At 44.0% G+C, this 21,229-nt stretch overlaps 2 protein-coding genes across 3 annotated transcripts; one reads left to right on the top strand and one right to left on the bottom strand.

The window, feature by feature from the left end:
- Positions 1-240: 240 nt before the first annotated feature.
- Positions 241-4,241, top strand: foxo4 (forkhead box O4). 2 transcript variants are annotated; one of them, XM_080466458.1, is made up of 3 exons: positions 241-924; positions 1,553-3,086; positions 4,020-4,162. In XM_080466458.1, the coding sequence occupies exons 1-2, from the start codon at positions 484-486 to the stop codon at positions 3,062-3,064; spliced, it is 1,953 nt and encodes a 650-aa protein (XP_080322584.1). In that variant the 5' UTR covers positions 241-483; the 3' UTR covers positions 3,065-3,086; positions 4,020-4,162. The 2 variants fall into 2 exon arrangements, with proteins under 2 accessions (XP_080322584.1, XP_080322585.1); XM_080466459.1 differs by having other exon boundaries at positions 359-924; positions 3,931-4,241.
- Positions 4,242-8,978: 4,737 nt separating this feature from the next.
- On the bottom strand, positions 8,979-19,407 carry sesn4 (sestrin 4). Its single transcript, XM_080465306.1, has 9 exons — positions 19,219-19,407; positions 13,103-13,300; positions 12,742-12,924; positions 12,409-12,654; positions 12,069-12,183; positions 11,773-11,897; positions 11,265-11,431; positions 11,026-11,170; positions 8,979-10,771 (listed from the first exon to the last, which is right to left on the bottom strand). The coding sequence occupies exons 1-9, from the start codon at positions 19,282-19,284 to the stop codon at positions 10,682-10,684; spliced, it is 1,335 nt and encodes a 444-aa protein (XP_080321432.1). The 5' UTR covers positions 19,285-19,407; the 3' UTR covers positions 8,979-10,681.
- Positions 19,408-21,229: the final 1,822 nt, after the last annotated feature.

Below are 21,229 nucleotides of genomic sequence, written 5' to 3'. Positions count from 1 at the left end.
TCCAGGCTCGTTCACACAGTTTCTAACTAATGTTTTGGCTTTTATTTAATTATTATTATTTTTTTTACATAATTTCCTCCCGCCCCAAACAAAACACATATTTAACTCTTTAATTGATTTGATTAATTTTCCACTAAAAACTTCCAACATCCAGATGTTTTGGTGCTTTGTGCCACTTGTGTCATTTCATTCAAACAAAGGGACAGTCGCCACGGTCCTTCTTTCTATATAAATCGGAAGGTTTATGATAGTTACTATTAAGGAGATTATTTGGGTTCCCTAATCTCCAATCTGAGGATTAACCGAGGTTACTGGTGTGTCCAGATTATTACGTCTCTTTTTCTAGGCCCCTCTGTTGACACCCCCGCGGTGGCTGAGCCATATTGTTTTTTGTTTTGTTTTTCTAAACGCTCTCTGAACTGGGAAAAGGTAAATGTTTTAAAGTGAACCGTGTCTGACTGAGTGGGAGTTCAGAGGACCACCATGGAGGACTCATCGGTGCCGCCGATCGACCCAGACTTCGAGCCGCAGAGCAGACCGCGCTCCTGCACGTGGCCGCTGCCCAGACCCGACATCTCGGCCGTCAAACCAGAGCCGGTGGACGGCACCGAGTCCGCCGCCGGGACCCCGCCCGCCGACGAGGACAAGCCCGAGCCGCAGCAAATCGCCTCGGAGCCCGAGAGAGCGGCGGCGGCGGCCGAGGGCGGGGCCGTGTCCGGGGTGGGAGGAGCCGGAGCGACGCCCCGCAAAGGCTCGTCCCGACGCAACGCGTGGGGGAACCAGAGCTACGCGGACCTGATCAGCCAGGCCATCGAGAACTCCCCCGACAAGAGGCTGACCCTGGCCCAGATCTACGAGTGGATGGTGAAGACGGTGCCTTACTTCAGAGACAAGGGGGACAGCAACAGCTCGGCGGGCTGGAAGGTCAGTTACTGCGTCTAAACATCCTCTCGCCAAGCTGAGTAATGTTGAGGGGGGGGGGATAAACTAAAACAAACTATGTGCAATTTAATTTTCCATGACTGAACTGTAATGTACCAGAAGTAGTTTTTGTTTTGGTGTCCAGAATGTTTATTTATCCTCTGATGTGGACTCTGACCCGAAGCGACCCGCCTGATAAAGCTGACATAAAGAGTCTAAGTTGAAACAAAATGATAATCGCCTCTGGTATCGCCTTTGTTCGTGTCGAACCTACTTTTTGCAAGCAGGGAGATAAGAGTTGACAATGTGACAAAACTCAAAACATCAGTCATCCCCACACTGAGGTGTTTAAATGCCCGTGGCCTCTAGGGGGCGTTGTAAGGAAAACAGAGACAAAATACAATATATAGTATACTGTATATCGTATTCTTGCCCGAGTTGAAGTTCTGAAATTGGCAGAGAACAGTGACACATATAATGATTTAAAAAAAAATGACCAGGCCTGTTTATCAACAGGTTTTGTAAAAATCAAAACAAATATTTGACTGCAAATGAATCTTGAAGCAAACATTATCTTCCAAACCCTGAAATATCAAACATTGCTTCCCTTTGTCTCCCTCCTGTTTTTCAGAATTCAATTCGCCACAATTTATCACTCCACAATAAGTTCCTCCGAGTGCACAATGAGTCGACAGGCAAGAGCTCCTGGTGGATGCTCAATCCAGAGGGAGGGAAGACGGGGAAGGCTCCTCGCCGCCGCGCCGCCTCCATGGATAACAGCAGCAAGCTGCTCAAGAGCCGCATGCGGGCCAAGCAGACCAAGAAGCAGGCGGCGGCCGCCGGTCTGGGGGGTGCGGCGGGGGTGCTGCAGGGCGACGGCAGCACAGGCTCGGGAGGCGCAGACAGCCCGAACTCGTCCCAGCAGTTCCCCAAGTGGGGCGTGAACAGCAGCAGCCCTTCGTCCCGCGGCAGTCTGGACGACTCCGACATGTGGACCACCTTCCGCCCACGGACAAGCTCCAACGCCAGCACCCTGAGCGGGCGCCTGTCCCCCATCGCCCCCGGCCATGAGGATGACGACAACCTTCCCGAGGACAGCCTGCTCGGAAGATACGCCGCGAGCAGTTTGACGCCCACCCTCACCGAGACCCTCATGGAGGAGCTCGATCTGATCGACGGCCTCACTTTGATGACGGGGCAGCAGGGAGGGGCCAGCCCCAGTACGGCGCCACCAGCGCCGCCCACTCCACTGCCCTCCGCCTCCACCCTGCTGCCTCGAGGCTCCAGCTTCCCCTCCTTCCACCAACTGCAGTCCTCCAGCTTGCCAAAGGCCCCCACCCACACCGGGACGGCGGCCTCGGTTTCCCAGTGCGGGCCCCCCAATAAGGAGCCGTCGACCTTCAGCAACTCCCTCTTCAACCACATGCCCAGCTCCGGCTCCCGTGGGAGCAGCCATTTTAGCACCCACGTGCCCTCCAGCCTGGAGGCGCTGCTCACCTCCGACTCGCCTCCGCCGAGCGACGTCATGATGACCCAGGTCGACCCGCTCATGCCTAACCCTGGAGGGGTGGGCCTGATGGGCATGAGCTCATCCGTGGTGGGCGTCCGGCAGAAACCCACCCAGCTGCTGTTGGGCAAGGGGCTGGAGCCGAACACCGTGGCGCCCATCGCACTGCAGGCGCAGCTCCAGACACAACAGCACCACCTTCACCACCAGCAGCAGCAGCAGCTGCCGCCGCCGCCGCCGCAGCAACAGCATCACACTCAGATGGGGCTGGGGATGATCCTGTCAGGTATGTCTCAGGACCCGTCGCAGCTCTCCGCACTCAAAGCCCAGCACAGCCAGGTGTCGGTGGGCTCGCACCCTGGAGGACCGGCGGCCAACCCCGGCGCCGCCCTGCAGGGGATGAGTCCGTTCGGAGTCCCGTCCTGCTTCCCCGCCGGCCAGGACCGACTGCCCACAGACTTGGACATAGACATGTTCACAGAGAACCTGGATTGTGACGTAGACTACATAATCAACAGTGACCTCATGGATGGAGACGGCCTCGACTTCAACTTTGACCCCATGCTGCCTGGAGGTCAGGGCTACCCCGGCACGGCCGCCGCGCAGGGCTCCGCCCACAACTGGGTGCCCAGCTAAGTCTGCACACAGTGTCAGCCAGGTAGAGACGCTTTATTATTGTTGGTAACAGTTTAGGTAGTTTGACTAAAATCACTTATTTTACTTTGAATTTAGCAATTTAGCGACTATAATTACTGAAATAAAAATAGATTAGTCGTTGTAATTTTTGGTTTAATATAATATAATACTTGCTTCTATTTGCTTTAACTAAATGTTGAAATTGAAGCGTAACTCCTCCAGTTGTACAGAAAAGTTAAAAACAGTTAATATACATATGACTATGCATTTATATGGACTTTTGGGTCAGAAGATAAACGTAAACTAAAGGAAAATGTTGCTTAGTGATCAACTTGTTCAAGGATGATATTTATTAAAAGACAAAAATAAATAAATATTTTCATGAAAATTTTTGAATAAAAAAATAAACTTTATTGAGAAGTTATATTAGATTTTTTTTTTTTAATTTCAGCTTCAGTAATTTACCCGTTTTTTTGTTTCCAATAATTGTTTTAAAGATGTCTGAGACTCAACCTGCTCTAGATGACATGACTTTTTCACACACTTACTTTAACTCTGTTAAACTGTTTAAAAAAAACAAAACTAATCACTTTGAAATGTGAAACAAAAGAGAGAAAAAAAAGCGGATTATCACTTTAAAAGCCTGAGAATAATCAAGCTTATTGGCTTAATATCAGACTTTAATGAATTAAGTGCTTTACCGTTGCAAAGATAATAAGTATTTATTGTCTTTGAACAATGAAATGTTGTTCAGCTCGCTGCTGGCAGGGCCAATAGATTAAAGGATTAGTTGGACATCTGATACATTTAGGTCATTTTTCACTTCAGTGTGTGTTTTTTTTTTTTTTTAACTCTATTTGTTCCAGCTCTACACACAGTGCCACGATGAGACGATGATTCACCAACATGTTGATGAGTTCAGGCAACTTATTTGTCTCGTCTTCTCGTCTTCCAGGAACTCATCTCCAAATCAGAATAACCTCATTAAGAAACAAAACCACCGGTGCATCCCTCCACCCTGATGGCTGAGAACACTTTCTTCTTTTTTTTTCTTTTCTTTTTGTTATTACACAACGTTTCTCCTGGATTTCAAATGGTAAAAAAAAAAAATAAATCTTGACCTCACTCATGTCACGTGCCAAGACATGCGGAGGACACGGAGAAGATTCAGGCAACTATGCACAGAGTTTCAGTCGAGTTTTTTTTTGTGGCACTTGGCAGCGATCTGGCTGCTGGCCATTTTATTTGTCTTTTAATCCAAACTGATGATTTTCTTTTTTTTTTTTTTTTTTTTTTTTTTAAAAGAGGGGTGATATAAATGTTTTGAGAGTGGAAAAAAAACCAAATCATCGGTTTGTATTTTACCCTGAGAAAAGCTTTAGGTCGTGCTATACGGTACCCCGGACGGCGTGGGCATGAGTGAGGAACAGCGGGTGGGTTTTTGCAGAAATGGCCAGTTTTTTCCCCCACTGACTCTCGCTCGGCGCGAGTTTCCAGACCAAAATGCTCGCTGGATCGTCTTGAACGAGGCGCGCTTCGTCTGCTGCACCAGACGAGAGGAGCCCGGGAATAATGTGGGGAGGGGTGTGAGTGGGCAGGTAGAGAGGCGGGGGCAGCGGGAGGTAGAACGTCTCTCACTTTGCTTTGGCGACTCGTCTCACCCGGACTACGATGAAATTTGAACTTTGCTAGATTCCTTTTCTCAACCTAAAGTTTCTGGTTTGGCATTTTTTGGGGTTCAATCCAGTGTGTTATAGTAGATCTAAGTTAGAGGATTTTTCTTTTTTCTTTTTTCTTTCATCCACTGATGTGCAGTTCAACTAACAAAATGAAGAAATGTGATTTGGGAGTTTATACCCAGGGCATTTAAAGACAAATTTATTAGGGTGATTGGTTGGCCAAGTATTATATTGTCCTTGACAGCAGTATGACTCCACTGTCAAGTTGTCTACCTGACTTTCTTTTATTTTTTCCTTTATTTTTTTAGAGGCTGTGCAGGTTTCAAAGCACTTAGGTTCCCTGTAACACAGGGAGCCCAAACTCTAAGAGTACTTCCACGTGAGGTTTTACCATTTCAGTGAAAAAGAAAGTTTATGATCCTGCAGAGAGTCAGTGGGATGCCCACGTTGCACATGTACATGATGGATGGCGTGCTATGCAGACTTGTCAGGAGAGCTCATTGAAATCTTGAAGGAAATATAAGAAATAAAAAATCTTGAAGGGTTTTTGATATAGAACAGTTTCCTTCAATATTGTTATATATTCAAGTCTGAAAATCCTCTCTCGTTCAGTACTAACTTTAAAGAAATTAATTCATTGTGTGCGAAGTACATCCAAAAGAATATATTTGAATATAGTTTTAATATACAATTTAGATTGAGAGAAAAACAAATCTGATATTAATGCATATGAATATTTACTAATGACAAGTGGGGTTTTTTTACATTGGAGGAAGAATTTTCAGATCATTTTTAACGGTAATTTTCTATACTTTTATTTTTGTAAAGGACGAGATGCATGTAGATTTTTTTTTTTTTATATATACATAACCAAATGAACACTAATATTTGCATTGCATGTAGGGAGCGCTTGAGCCTGTTGCCGTATCCCCGTGTACATAAGCTTTGCAAAGGATGCCTGTAAACTCTAAAAGTGAGGCAAAAACACTCATTTAAAATAAGTTCTCTTTCATCTGCTTCCTGCTTTTGTATTTTTCTCTTGAATCCAAGTAAATATGTGATATTTACATCAAAATTAACCAAATGTCATCTCATTAAAAAATAAAAAAATAAAGACATTTGTACAACAGTTACCTCTCAGGCGGGACAACAGTCGAGCTCTGACATCCGAATAGAAACCAGATGTTTTCTGCGCATGTTCCGAAATGCGGCTACGTCAGGTCACGTTTTATTTTATTTTTTTAATGACGCGCACTCCGTACTTGATGTGAGTTATCCGTGGGGCTGGATAGAGAGGAAGGCTGCTGCCTGCGGGGTTTTTTAGAAAGTCCGAATTCCAAGATCGAACTGCCTTAAAACCTCAAGAGCTGAACAAAGTTAAAAGAGGAGAATAAACGTGTGTGTGTGTGTGTGTGGTCCTCGTCGGTCGTTACTTTGGTGGGAAAGAACTGATGGCGGGGTGTCGCCAAGGTCAGGGGAGCATCAGGTGGAGGGACTTAAGTGTGGCGCTTTGCTTTTTAGCAGATGACGTCATCTTTCTGGCCTCGGGATGAGGAGTCGAAGTATTTCGGGGTGTTATTCGCGAGTGATGGGGAGGAGGGGCCGTTAAACGGTTGGTCTACGTCTCCACTCTCCCTTTTGGTTGATGATCGAGAGGTGAAAACGAGGCCTCCCACTATAGTGCTATCTGGACTACAAAGTGCTCCATACTGCCGCCGCAACCCCACGTGGACAAAGCAGGAAGTGTTACGTTATTTTTTCGTTTTTTTTAATTATCTCCAAAAACTTCCTTTAACTTTTAAGTTGTTTTTTTTTTTTTTTGCTGAGGATACTTCACATCAAAGAGCCACCCATCATGAACACTCGTCTATTTTTCATGTGTGTCGTTGAGCAGGAAAGAGGAGTAGCCGCATTTTTGCACGTCTGTGGTAGAAATCGGACTTTCAGTCCCAGTCGGGTCGTGACAATCGGATGACAGCAGAAATGTGACCGGAAAACCAGCTCGTCTTTGTTCTCTTCTCCTGGAGACGTTTCTGTCTTATAAAGAGTTGATCTCAGATCTGACTTCCCTTTTTTTTTTTTTCTTTTTGTGCTCCAGGGAAAATGTATTTAGCTGTCCAGCTCTGTATATCAGTCCTGGACTTTCTTTGGGTTCTTATTTGTTTTTTTCGACTGCCAATGTTTAAAACACTACTTATAGCACGAGGTTACTCTGTAGCCAGACTTTATTTTGTCATCTCCTTCCTCCGTTTTTTAAAAAGTGTGTTTGTACTTGATTTTGTGATCAGACATAATTTCCCTGCAGTTTAAACTCCTAAACATCATTTCACTGTAGCTGTGTGAATATGTTAGCATGATTTGTATAAAGCACTCTCTCTCTCTCTCTCTCTCTTTTTCTTTCTCTTTCTGAATGGTGCTAGATTTGTGATGTATTCAGTTTGCCATGATGCAATGGCTGCATATCAGGGCCTTTTGAATTTTTCTGTGTACGACACAAGGTTCTCAGTCTGATGTTGCAGTAGAAATCCTCCAACTGTCGTCTCCCTTCTTTGTTTTCTGTGTTTTGATATGTATGATGATAATAATAATGATAATCTCCCATCCACCTTGGTCACGTCAACCAGCTTTTTTAAACTGCATGATTTTCCTATTTTCAATCATAACACGTTATGATTTTTTTTAGCAAGTTATATATGCAAACCCCCCCCCCCCCTCCCACCTTCACCGTTTTGTTTTTTTAAACTGAAGTTGGTTTTGTTCTTAACAGCTGATAGATTGCAGCATGTAAAGGAGCAGTTCCTCCTTTTATGCCTCCTCCAAACAGTCAGGTGTGATGTTATTACTTCTTTTGTACTCCCGTTTATGTAATGGCAACTATCTACATATTGGATTTCTTCATATTTTCTTTTCTTTAAGTAGTATTTAGTCCCTGTACGTTTTTAAAATGAAATTTTCCCCCACTTAATACAGTATTTTAGATGTCTGCATAGGTCGTTTTCTCCACAAGAGAGGATGGAAACACTAAATTGTTGCATAAGCCAATTATGTTAAGGACTTCTTTTTTTTAAGAATGTTGGTAGCTTTTGTTCTCTCTTTCTGCCCCCGTTTTTCTGTCTTTTTTTTCCTTTCTTTACACTTTGTAAAGTCAGCCAGAGATGACAAACACTTCTGAACAGCAGAAATCAACTCAATAAACTGTTTAACCCACTTTTTCTCCCTCTGGTGAATTCTTCAAGTCTCGTTTAGCCTCAGGCCTGCCAGCAGAGGGCGCTGTCGACAAGGACTACCGTATCTCCATAGAACCAGAAGCAACAAGCAAATGGGATTTTTATCTGGTGACATATTTGGTTACAAGTGTTGTTTCTCGAAAGTTTGTTTTTTGTAGACGAATCCTCCACATTAAAATAAGTAGGATTTACCAGAAAGAGTAGAGCTGTGATACAACTGCTTAAATCCATCAAGTCTACAAGAGGATTTCAACATATTTAATAATAAAGGTAGAGAGACTAAAACAGGCTATTTGTCTTGTACCTGACCGGCCTACAAAAAGTCAAAAAGGTTGATTCAAATAAGAATTGATGAATATGATGCGTGAAATACAACATGTTCAAGGCTGATGGAGTCACATTTTCAATGTAGTCCAAGGTTGTGGCCTCCTTGTCCCAATCGAGCAACGATAAGAGAAAGATTGATGCTTCATGAAAAATGTAACGAGACACAAAGTTGTGATTAAGTGAAAGTAAAGATTAGTTTGAATCTGCATTATCAGGAAAACTACAACATGTGATAAGGTGCTTTTATCTATTCCATACAAGCAGGATTGAGAGAAATTCACGGCTCAGCCATTCTGGAAAGTTTTCTTTTTTTTTTTTTTAAATGTGTTCCCATTTTGGCGACTGTTGACCGGAGCAGTTTGTTTTGGTTTCAATGCAACGGTGAAAACGGTTGCTTACCGACAATATCAGCCATTTCTTCAATCTGATGTGTCTGGAATTCCTCTGCCTTCCTCTTTTTCAACTTTTGAAATCCCCGTAATGTCATTTTCTGTTAAACTGACTAATACATTTCAAAACCCCTACGTCCATGGTCCATTCTGGCGGTCTGCAAACGACGTGCGACCCCCCCGTCTGTTCAACAAGCTTAAAACCATGACCATTACTTACTGAACTTCTCAAGTGCCTCAAGGAAAATCTTGTATTAACTGTGTAAAAGAAAAGACGGAAAGGCAATAATTTCATAGAACATCTTTATAGAAAACATTTCTTCACATTTTCAAAACACTTTTTTTGGCTTTTCACTTGTTCTTTTTTTTGTTGCTGTTGTTTTTTTGTTGTTTTTTTTTTTAAAGAGAGAATTGTCCTTTTAAATCTGCTAAAGTTGAACATTTTTAAACATCCATCTGTGTCAAAGGCTCTTGCTGAGTTGCTGGAGCTCGCAGAAGGCGTCCGACAAGAGAAAAACACGGCGCTCAACAACTGCAAAGCTCATCAGAAGCGACGCCGGTCTGACACCGGCATTAAAGAAACCCTTCTCCTTGGGGAGAGCGTGTTTCCCGTTAACCCCCCCCCCACCGGTCGTCTCGTCCATTTTCAGCAGCTCTCAGGTTGTAGCCTGAAGGCACCGGTGTTAACAGCGCTTTTGTCGATATGCACGTCTTGTTTCTTTTCCTACATCCTGCCGTAACTAATCTAACTCTACGCGGTCTGTCACACCTCTAACGTCGGCACGAGCAGGTTACCTACAGTCACACCCAGAAATAAAACAAGTACCTAAAGCTTAAGAAATATGTAAAAAAAAATACACACAAAGATGGTGGTGGAAAAAAAAAAAGAAATGAGTGTTTAACATTGTTCTGCTTTGAAATCAATTCCAAATCAAATTTAGATCTTCGCCCAGGTGGAGCGTTTAGTGATCCTTGGTCGGAAATTTACTCCGAGATTTGATCGTTTCTGAAGTAAGTCAGCAGCTCGGCCTATTTGTCGCTGCAGCAACCAGCTCTGACCTCTTCAGATTAGTTCTGTTACCTTTTTTTTTTTTTTTTTCCTTCTTCGCATTGCCTTCAAAATCCATGTAAGCTCTGCCCTGGATGTAACAGAAACAAACTATGAAGTATCTGGACTCGAGTACCGTCAGTCAGAAATCAGGAAAGAAAGAAAATTCTGAAAGTTTGAGGACAAACAAACAAACAAAAAAAATCGTACGCGTCATACAGTGGAGAGAAAAGGCGTCACACCCACAAACTCTTTGTCCAATAACAAGCTACATTGAATTATAAATATATAAAGTTTTAAAAAGTGCTCATTAAAAGAAACTAGTGATGTGATGGCGTCCAGCAGAGTCACTGTCGTGTTTGTTCGTGACCAGCATTAATACAAAACATCTTGGGAGAGGAAAAAAAACTGCCGTCCTTCACTCTCCACTTCATGGATCCGCCTCCTACACTGACTGGGATTGTCCAAAACAACCCAAAACAACAACAAAAAAAAGGGCGCTGGTCTCCCATTAACATTCAGTCACCTTGTACAAAAAGATCTTTTTTTTTTTGGCGGGGAGAGAAAGCATAGTTATTACAAAAAGGAGACGAGAGTAATGGCCGCTGGTGACAAACTGCTGCAGTCCAGCAGCTTCTCGCAGGCTGAACTGGAACACCAGACGACACATACAATTTAAAATAACTAGTTAGAATTGCACGTAACCGATGACAGCCGAGACGTCGGAGAAGAGGACTTCACAATGAGACAATCTGCAGGAGGAGGGAGGAGCGGGTGTGGCACGCTATGGTTTAAATACATCGGATCTGAGGAAAAGAAAAGCAACGTTCAACGAGGCGGAGCGACAAAACATCGGATGGCGTAGGATGCCGCTCTCGTCGCGCGGAGATGTCTTCATCCTCGCGTCTCCGCTTGGAGAGTTTGAAGGTTTTTGCCTTTCCGAGGACTCAGGCGATCATGTACTGGGTGATGGCTCGCAGCGCGTACAGCAGCTCCGCCTGCAGGCGGGCCTCCATGATTAACAAGTTCACAAATATCTGAGGAGAGAAATTTATCAAATAAAAAACATGAACTGGCATCACAAAGGCTGTTTAAAACAAAACATAGAGTCCAAAGACGGGACCCTGACAGCAAACACCCTGCCGTCCGGTTTATAATCCAGTTCTTAGGTTAGTGTGTTCAGGAATACTGGCGGGTGGATTTGTGACGGGGCCAGGTTAGCGGTTTGGAAAACAAGTAATCATGTGAACTTTTCCTACAAAAGGTCATTAGAACTATGAAATCCTCTTACCCGTTCCGAAGTTTTAAGCGGAGTCCAACTTAGCGGACCAACGGGAGTTCTAGTGGCGTCTGGAAAACAGGCCACGGCCTTGATGTACAGCTTCAAATCTCGTTCCAGCAACTGGTTCACTTCACCATAATCGTAATCGTCATAGCTACGCAGACAAAGAAAACAACAAATACGTATTTAATACACGGAAATCCAATTCAGGATGTTTTCATTGTTGATGGGGGAGCTGGACGTCTCACCGTATTCCTAAAACACAGTGGATATAATTCCAGATGGCCCGCTTCGAGTCAGGGCTGTGCAACGAGGGGAGAGTGGTCACGCTCCTGAATCTGTTGTCCAGGAGGTGCCCGATGTCCGAATACAATCTGTTAACTAAGGAGAAGCCGTGGTCCTCCCATGAGTAGTCCTGTGGAGTCACAACAGCAAGTCAGCACCTGCAGGACCGCGACCGCCGCAACAGACCACACTGGAAGTTCATATTAGCAGATGCAAATTAAGGATAACAACAAAAAAACAGACTTTGACTTTCTGTTTATAAAGTAACAAGAAAGAAAGAACAAAGCTAAACAAATGTAAATGCATGAGGCATGACAGTGGAACAGTCTTCATTAAAGTAATTATTAACTTGCTTTGACTGCAGAGCTCAGATTTACATCATAATTTGGCTACAGATAGCCTGCGAATGAATTCTCACTGTGACACAGACACACTCAAAACCAGCAAAGCGGCGCGGCCATGAAGCCTCACCTGAACTCTAAACACCTGGAAGTGATCCTCCTCCCGCCGCGCAAACTCCTGATAGCAAAAGTCGGGATCTGTGATGAAACGCGACGGATCCGCGAAGCACAAGATCTCCTCCTCTTCCTCCGCATCTAAAAAAAGATGCGATGAAAGCAAGCGGACACGGGAGAGGCAGAGAGTGCGTCACCAAGTGGAGCTGATGAGTGGTAATCGCTCCCGTTTCGCGCCGCGTGACCTAAATTTAACTCGAGATAACCATCGTCTCAGCGGCGTTCGCTTGTTTTTTTTCTCATGCGGCTCACCTGTTTGCTGGAGTGTCTGTGTCTGCAGGAAACGCTCTTCTCTCTTCTCACGCTCTTCCTGAGACTTCTGGATCCGCTCCTTCAGACCGGCCATGTCACAACTGGAGTCCAGAGACTGATGACACAAAATAACGGAGCTGACTCAGACCGTTTCACAATAACAAGGAAGAAACAGCAGCTGCAACGGAAATAATCCAAACACGGTACGGCGTCCTAAAAGTTCACGTGGACGCAGAGTGGCGCCGGATTAGATCCGCGGCATCGACTCGTCTACTTCAACATCACATATTAGTTTCTCAGATCCCTGCATCCCCACATTAAAAAACGTCTGATTAGTTACCCGTCGTCGTGTTATGTGTTCGGCGGGAGCAGCGGGCGGCTGAGGCACGGCGGTGTTACCATTGGCAGCATCACAGGGGCAGAAGGTAGGGGGGGTACCGTTGGGAGATTTAGACAGAGGGACAAAGTCCGAGTCTGTGTCGCATCCAAACACAAAGCTGCAGAGGGAGTGGCAGTGGGCCAGGATGACCACGGCCTGCACCAGCTCCGCCAGTGACCAGCACTGCTCGCCTGCCTTCAGCAGCGTCTGGACGGAACACAAATATAAAAAAAACTTCTGAGACTTTCATGACTATCACACACTGCAGTTCACCTCTTGTTCTCCCTGTCGTACCTGGATGTGTTGGCAGGCCGTGAGCCAGGGTTGGTGGGCCAGCACCTTGTTGATGTGGTTGAGGAGGCGAAGGCGAGGGGGCGCCGCCTCCAAACCCTGCAGCCACAGCGGGTCCCCGCCCACCCTCAGAAACTGAGCCGAGTGCAGGTACACCAGGTAGTTGCAGTGATGTCGGGCTGCAGCCTGGAGGTGAAGGGGAGAAGAGATCGGCTGTGACTGAAAAGACCACCTCACACAAGCACGTCGTTCTTTCATCTCACGTAATACGAGTAGGATCCCGGGTGATCCGTGCTCCCAAAAACCCTTTACGTGTTTGCTTGAGTGTATTGTGTGCACCAGTGACAACACCCAAGCGCCTCACCATGATGGCGATATAATGGCGGTACGGTAGTGGCAGGGGGCCGTCCATGTGCAGGATGTAGTGCTGTGTGCGCAGGAAGCTTTCCAAGTACTGAGGGTGAGACGCCATCTGCTGGGACACGGCGTCGACGCTCCCCCTGCTGATCAAAGCCTTCCTGAAGAGCAGTGACACTCGCTCTTTCTCTCCATTCACCATTACCTACAGAAGACCGGGAAAGGACAGAGAGGGTTGATATCTGATGGAAGATTAGAACATTTCAAAGTGCTTCTTCATGCAGTAGCAGCCTGGGATCCCCCGTCCACCAAATCACCATCAAGAAAAAAACAAGTCTCCCTCGCTACGTCAATGCGATCATTGTTTCAGACATTTCCCTGAGATCCCTGAATATGACGACCGACTTCTCTTTTGTATTGTCGTCAAGCCGTTTTACGAAACAAAACATGAGCCGAGAACTTGTTTAACAGACATGTTAAATAGAGTCATTAGGAGTTTGGTAGCATGGGAGGAGGATGTTGGATACTGTGTTTATTCCTTTGATTATTCCTCCTCTAAATAAAACAAGCAAACAACAGAAAATCAGCAGGGAGAGAGATGCTTTAAACCAGCCCAATACATAAATGCCGGAGCAGAGAATAAACAGGTGTCCAACTCCTGTGAAAGTGGATAAACAAATAACCAAAAAAAAAAAGTCCAAAATGTCGACTGAAAAGGAGATTTTCTCACTGGAAGGAAGCAAAAATGAAGAAACCAATTTGAAAGCCGAGCTTAGGAGGCCTTGAAGAGGGAAGCTCGGCAGCAACAAAGTAATAGATGAGATAAAACATTCATACATGGGAGAAACTGGGCTGAGGAGCAGCCCGAAGCCAAAAGAAACACAGCCATGTAGAGAAGGGAGCTGGCCTCCCCTCATAGGCAGAACCATTTATTAGCTCTCTTGCCGTCGTACAATGGCCTCTAGGAAAAGGTGTTTGGGAGCTCGGCCACGGCCGAGGACTCGCTTCCCCCGCATGTGAAACCCGAGCGCTCAGCGCTGATCAAAGCCAAATGCTTCACCGCAGTTTGGAGAGTCTGAGTGTTGGCAAAGACTTTGACTTTTTACAACACAATCGGCCGTCAAGGATCATTGCTGCGATGCCAAATCATAGATGATTAAACTTATGTCACAGGTAGCCGGAGGAAGCGGTGACTGGCAGGCACTGCTGCCAAATACTGGACGGCTCTTTGCAATTCAAAACCATGTTTACCCGGCTGGTTGCTCCTTAGAGGTATTTTACTATTCCCTGCAGTGGTTGAGGGTTTCGTCTGGATCCTACAAGAGGCTCCACCTCTTGACCTATATAGAAAGTAGGTTCGGGTCTTAGAAGACATGTTGACACAGTGGACGTTAAACAAATTCTGATTTTCATATCTTCCTAATTCAACTGCTTCAACAATGTAAAAGACCCATTTTTGTGAGAAGAAAGAAAAATCTACAAATACATTTGTGGATCCTGACCCACTCTCGTCTATTAATGTGCAACGCCGGTCGGAATGGAGGAAAAGTAGACCATACACGTACTTGCTTAGTGAATATCTAAGAGAAGCACCTTCACACGATCTCTTGGCAAACACAAGAACATTTGAGACGAACGCAGAGCTGCTGGATCTCAGTTACTTCCCTGACAAACAGTCACTGTCTACACGGCATTTCAAAGGAGTAAGCCGGGACTGGTTAACCAGATTTCCATGTGACTTTGCTTCATTTAGAAGTGAGAACAAATATGTGAACAATTTATTCATTGTTGATGGCAGTCGGTCCGGGAACCAAGACCCCTGAACAGCCCCAAACAATCCTCTACCACACTTCACCGTTTTTATTTTGAAAGTCTGTGCTGCACAATTCTCATCACACACATTGCGGCGTGTTGTTTCCAAACAATTAAATCAGAATTCCATTGGTGAACAGAACATTTTCCCAGGAGCAACAAGGTGTTCCTGGGAAGACTTCATGCTTGCACTGATTTTTCTTTCATGCAGCAGCTTCTTCTAGTTTTACATTATGGACAGGACTGAACATTCTGCGTCAACTTGGCTGGTCACCCACATGTAGGAGACTTTTCATTGTACACAATTTGTCTAACTGTTAACCGGTGACTATCTAAAGTTTTCTAGAATACTTGGTAACCTCTTTCAGCTTTAAGCGACCGCGGCTCCTCAGAGCTCCTGTTCTTGTGAGGCACGTCACAGCACATTGGCTGGCTCTACACCATGGCTCGTTTTCCTTTCATAGAATTAAAGTGCCGGTTTGCAAATTAGTTTTCTTTGGAGTCAATAACCTGGGAGTTAAATTACCTTTTCAAATGGGTCCTTGAGCAAAGCGATTGGCTCACAGCAGCAGAACACTGCTCCTGGTATATATAGGTAAGGTGGAGTTAATCAACCCTCTTGGTGAAATGATTGAACTGTTGTAATTGTTTTTAGGTTAAAGACTTTGTGTATACCTGTGACTTAAACATACATCAGATCTCATTAGATGAGCAATTAATGTAGAAAACTAGAAAATTCCAAAAGATTTCATGCACTTTTTCTCAGCCCTTCAACTGGTACGTCGGACACCAACACGAAAAAAATCTACTTTTAAATATAACACCTTATAAAGAATATTAGATTTATTTGCATCACAGCGAACAACATAAATCCATGTCAATAAATACTCTGCTTGTATCTTTCACACGTGCGCCTGACCGATCAACAACACATGGAAAACATGTCAGACTCAAAACACCGAAAGGAGGCGAGGCGACTACTTTTAAAAACTACACCAGTAAGATACGACACAAACAAAACACGAGAAAAGTTGGGTATGATTAGCAACTGAGTGACGCAGTGACCATGTGCACCACACAAGCGTTTGGCCTGCTCAAGTGTCGCTGTGCTGAGGCTCCGTTCTCAGACGAAGAGCAATTTTCAATACGAGGACAACTTCAGGAAAAGGTTACTGCTGTTGTTGGACGAGTTCAAGGTGAAATCACAGACTTGTGCGATGAACTGTGAGCCGTGTGCACACGCAGGATGCTGCACTGAACATCGTCTTTACACTGGGCCCAGAGAAGGACTGGCAAACACCTCGCAGTCATCAGGAGGAAGCGACACAATAACAAATCACAACCTGTTAATAGCCACACTCGGCCTTTCATCGAGTCTTCCAACCAAATTTGGCATTTAAAAGCTGAGAAAAATGACAAAATACATGACAGCACTTAGACTTGACTGAGCGGAGACAGGGGGGATAGGATTCATCATCACACAATCAAAAAAGGAAATTGGTGTTTTGTGTAATTTCACAAACATGTCTGGACCAAATCGACAGGAACAATCAAACTGAAAGGGGAACTACAGTAGATGCAAACAGGAAATGACACGTCATACAGTCGGCTGACAACACAATTGCAACATTAAAAAAAGAAAAAAAAAAGATTGCATCAAGATTATTAAATCCTGTTGGTTTTGGTGACTCTGCATCAAAAAAAACAATTGAGCCGTTTCTGGTGCTGAGATTTGCCACGAAAGTGGCAGATTCAACACTATTTTAGGAGCCTTTATCATCCAAACTCATCAAAATCCAATTAATATAGAGACAGATGTTGTGTCTGTCCAGACAGCAAACAACCCTTTTTAGTGCCTGAAAACCAGCCAGAGAAGATGAACACTGCTCACTTTTGACAAGACTATACACTTCTTATTGTTCTCCCACACAAAAAAATATCCGCATGAAAAGGAGAAGGGAAAACTGATAACAAGTCTGTGTGGGTGGATATATAAAGCAAATAGGAACACATCATGTACGTGACTGTAGTGTTGGGCATCACAAAGCACATTTCGGTTTCAGGCACAAGCACACAAACCTATTGATTCTGCTTATAGTGAACCCTGCAGCAACTGATATTAAAAAGGCACTGATTATTCTCATCAAAACCAAGCTGGAGGGCGATGAAAGCAAGAGACGGCAATGTTGCTATTAGAGAGCGACTGTATTCAGATCACAAGATACATTCAAAGCTGTGGCCTGGCCTGGAAAAATGTTTTTAAAAATCCACAGACTGTCTGTTGTGGGGGAAAACTCACAGGTGCAGATCATTTGACATTCAAAAAAAAAAAAAAGGTTCTGCCTTCCCCACACAGGATAGGTCATTTGTTTATTGATCAGAGAGGAGCAAGAGGCAGGGATGAAATGAAAAACAGGGCTGACGTCACCGAGGCGAGGAAAGGTAAATGCAGACAAAGACAGGCTTTGATAGCCGGCCGACTAACAAAACAGAAGCACTGTACAGGCAGGACTGAGACGGGAAAGGCACAGAACTGAGATGACACCAACAGAAAGTGGAAATTGATGCCCCGCAGTCTTTCAAGGGTAAACATGTCAGTCTGAACATGTGGCGAGTGCTTGTCTGAGGTGGGCTGCAGGAGGGGGCTGCTGCAGATACAGGATACGGACATTCAATCTGCATACCGATTGAGTCTGGAGGGGCTCCATCCTTATCATGCGCTGTTGTCGGCGGCAATAACTCACCACCACCCCCCCCCACACACACACACACACACCCCCAACACTCCACCTTTATCACCGGAAAAACAAGCAGCCGGGGACGATTTTGGCTCTGCAACCTGAACTCGGGGAGTAGTGCAAAACAAACCAGCTACAGCTCTGAAGCGTTTGTAGAGAGCAGGAGAGGGGAGGGACAAGGAGCTGCACATACAACACCACCAAGACAAACAAACCACAGTGCTGCAGGATGAAAAAAAACAGACAAAGGCAAGCTCATGCACAGCATATATGAGTTTCTAAATGTGTTGGGGAAAAACACGGGAGGCAGGTAGAGCAAGTATGCAAAGAATTAGACTGTTAACAAGGCTGTTTACCACTCATGTCATTCACAAAGAAGAAAGGGGTGTGTGTGTGTGTGTGTCTCATCAGTTTTCTTCAGACAGCTTCAAGTTACTGTAAACTCTTATGTTATTTACAACAATGTATATGCAGACAGCCACAACAGAGTAGCAGAGTTATTGCTCACATTCCTGCATGTTTTTGCTCCATTTCTGGACCCTAATCTGCAGCATGCATGTTTTTTTGGGACTGCACTCGGGACAGCGCCCCCTTTCTGTTGCACAATGAAAAACAGCGACAGAGGAGAAAAACAACTTTGATTGGCAGTCCAATTCAGCCAGCAAAAAAAAAAAAAAAACATGGCACAATCACAAAAAAAGAAGCTCGCAAACACTTAAAGAGAGAAAGACGTGGGGAGAAAAAGCTGGATTAAAAAAAAATAACGTTTCCACAGTTGTGCAAGCTGTTGTTAGTGTCTAAATAAATGTCGCTGCATTACTTCACTGCCTCGAAAGTGACTGACACTTTTCTCCCAAATCTTCATGATGTCATCCTCACCTGCAGCTGCAAGGCTCGGCCCTTACACACACACGTCTACACGCACACACACACAAACACACACATATATTCACACACACACTTTCACACAAAACCAGACTAAACCCCCAAATGACACACGTTTATTACAATAACACAGTTATAATGGGAAGCGACCAACAAAGGCAGACCAGTCTCTCCAGTTCGTGGCTGATATTCACAAACACTGCGCTGTTTTATTTTTTAACTGTAACATATGAACGTTTACGTTAAACGTAACGTTAAAAGTGTAACTTTAATGCTTAACACCACTCCGAGGTTTTACGTGACATTTTTTTCCGAGATGATTTTTTCTTTCTTCTAAACGTTCGGCAACGTGTGACATCTTCCGACTCCGATTTCAATTTAATTAAAAAAATAAATAATTATATATCGTTTCAGTTGTGCTTTTAAGTGAAACACGTAGGCTCAGTTAGAAGTTTGTCGGTAACGTTAGCTTCGCGGTCACCGTTACCGACTGACGTTAAAAGTTTAGAAACTGAAGCAAAAAAAAAAAAAAAAAAACAGGAAAAGCTGAGAGAAGCCTTTTCTTCCAGCTGACTGTTTACTGTGTGATTCAAAGCGAAACGGAGCAGAGAACGGGTTTCTCTTTTCTGCTGTGTAAAATGAATGAAGGCTGCTCCGTTAGCCGCTAGCTGTAATGTGTTAACATTACCTGCTTCTGGACTCGCTGGCACTGGGTTCTCAGGGGATACTCCATTTTATTCGTACAGATGATCATTTTCCAAAAATGATCCTTCCTTTTTTTTTTTTTTTTTTTTGTCCTGGTGGTACTTCCCAAAGCGGAGCTAACAAAGGCACACAGCCTGCCACCGCCGCCGCTGCAGTGTACGGGCTCCCAGTCTGTCGCTGGCCGCAGACTGACGAAAGCTTCCCGGAGCAGAGCTGACAGCTCCAGTAACAGTGTGACCAATCAGAGCTCAGGGGGCGGGGCTACTGCCTCCTCATGCAAATGAACATCTGCAAACAACAGCGGAGGAGAGAGCGAGAGAAAGAGAGAGAGAGAGAGACGAGGCCAAAACAAGAAACAAACTTCTGCAGGCCAGCACTTCTCGTTCATCTGCCCAGTGTGTTTACAGGAGTCCTCACCTGGTATTCTTACAGTCTCATTTAAATTGTCTTTAAATCAATTCTTGAAATTTTTTTTTTTTTAAATATTTGAAAATCAAACATAGACTGTCAGTAAATATTCGTTACAAAAACGGATATTTCCCCCCCTCTACGTTTTCAAAAAAGAAATCTTAATTTACACCAACCCGCATAAAAAACCTGGTTCAGAGCTACTGTGAGCGCACCAAAACCTGTAGGGGGCAGTGTAACGAGAAGCATGAAGCCATGCCAGCCAATCAGGATCTTGGATTAAACACAACTTTTAGAATGGTGCAAGTTCATTCCTGTTACTTCAGCAGTAATGGCGCATAGTCCATTTGTTTGGACCGATAAAGACGCGTTGCTCCTCCTAAATGTGGTGTTAGAATATCAAACAAATATTACTCCAGGAGCGTTATAAACTGTTATCATTATAAATTATTTTTGACAGATATCATTACCTTCCAAAGCCAAGTAGATGATCACATGGTTAATCAGACTCTCTTGACTTTTAATACACAATAAGTGTCCAAAGCATGATCTTCATATTACTTCTATTCCATGACCTCTATTTCATCAATATATTTGTGTTTATTGTCATTCTGATGGCATAAGATGCAAAAATGTAAGACGCATGTACGCTGATGCAAGAAAAGGAGTCAAGCAATAAACACCAGTTTAAAGAGACCAGCCTGTCTGTTGTTGTGGAAGGAGTTGCATTCCTGAGCACCAGAAGCCGTCACTCGTCAGGGCTTCAGGGACCATTCAGTGATGATTATTGTCTCCAGTTGTGTTGCACCATGACAAAGTGCTGAATTGTTTTGTGCACACCAAAAACTGTACGTTACTGTGTGCGCAGATGTAATGGTGGCTTGCAGACTAAGTTTACTGATTCCTTGTGTTATCTCTTTTGTTTTCTTTGATGCTGCAATGTGGCTTTTGCTTTTTCAGCGTAGCAAAGTAAAGTCTGGGGATTTTTCAAAAATCATTGATCTTTGACAGGATGAATAAATACAGTGATGTTTGGTGTCTCAAGCACCTGTATTACAGCTGAATTCAGACTTTATATAATGCATTGTTCATTCATATTGATGCTTTTCTAACATTTTTTGTAGGAATCTTTTTTCCACTAAGGAAAAAAACCCACAAAAAATAAAAACCCATTTTAAACACCATGCATTTAAAAATTTGGTTTGACTTTGTTTTTCCTTTATGAAGCCTCATGACATAAGATTTTCAATTTATTTAGAAGTGCCATCACATATCATTTTAAATCAGCATTTCAAAAAGAAGATGTTTGATGAAAAAGGAATATCGCGCTCAAAATTATGAAAGACAATATTCACACATATATATATTAAAAAAAACATGACTTTACTTGGCCGATACGTATCTGTGGGTTCATCATAGATCGCTGTAAAACAATTCATTGAAATTTCAGTATTCTAAACTAATTACATAGAACTTTGCCTTCATGTTTTCAAACTGAGACTCATTTATAAAAATCCACCACATCTTAAAAGAAAATACAAACTTTACCAGCCAGCAGAAGTGCGTTTGTGTGCATCAACATTATT

Source organism: Lipophrys pholis (genome assembly GCF_963383615.2).
Source record: "Lipophrys pholis genome assembly, chromosome: 6".
Lineage (NCBI taxonomy): Eukaryota > Metazoa > Chordata > Actinopteri > Blenniiformes > Blenniidae > Lipophrys > Lipophrys pholis.
Note: the sequence above shows the minus strand (reverse complement) of the source record. Positions and strands in the feature narration are given on the sequence as shown.

Coding starts and splice junctions, on each gene's coding strand:
- foxo4 (XM_080466459.1), top strand. CDS start 484: ATGGAGGACTCATCGGTGCCGCCGATCGACCCAGACTTCGAGCCGCAG. Junction 925..1,552: donor ACAGCTCGGCGGGCTGGAAG/GTCAGTTACTGC, acceptor CCTGTTTTTCAG/AATTCAATTCGCCACAATTT.
- sesn4 (XM_080465306.1), bottom strand. CDS start 19,284: ATGATCATCTGTACGAATAAAATGGAGTATCCCCTGAGAACCCAGTGC. Junction 12,655..12,741: donor CGGCCTGCCAACACATCCAG/GTACGACAGGGA, acceptor TGTTCCGTCCAG/ACGCTGCTGAAGGCAGGCGA. Junction 11,898..12,068: donor ACAGACACTCCAGCAAACAG/GTGAGCCGCATG, acceptor ATCTTTTTTTAG/ATGCGGAGGAAGAGGAGGAG.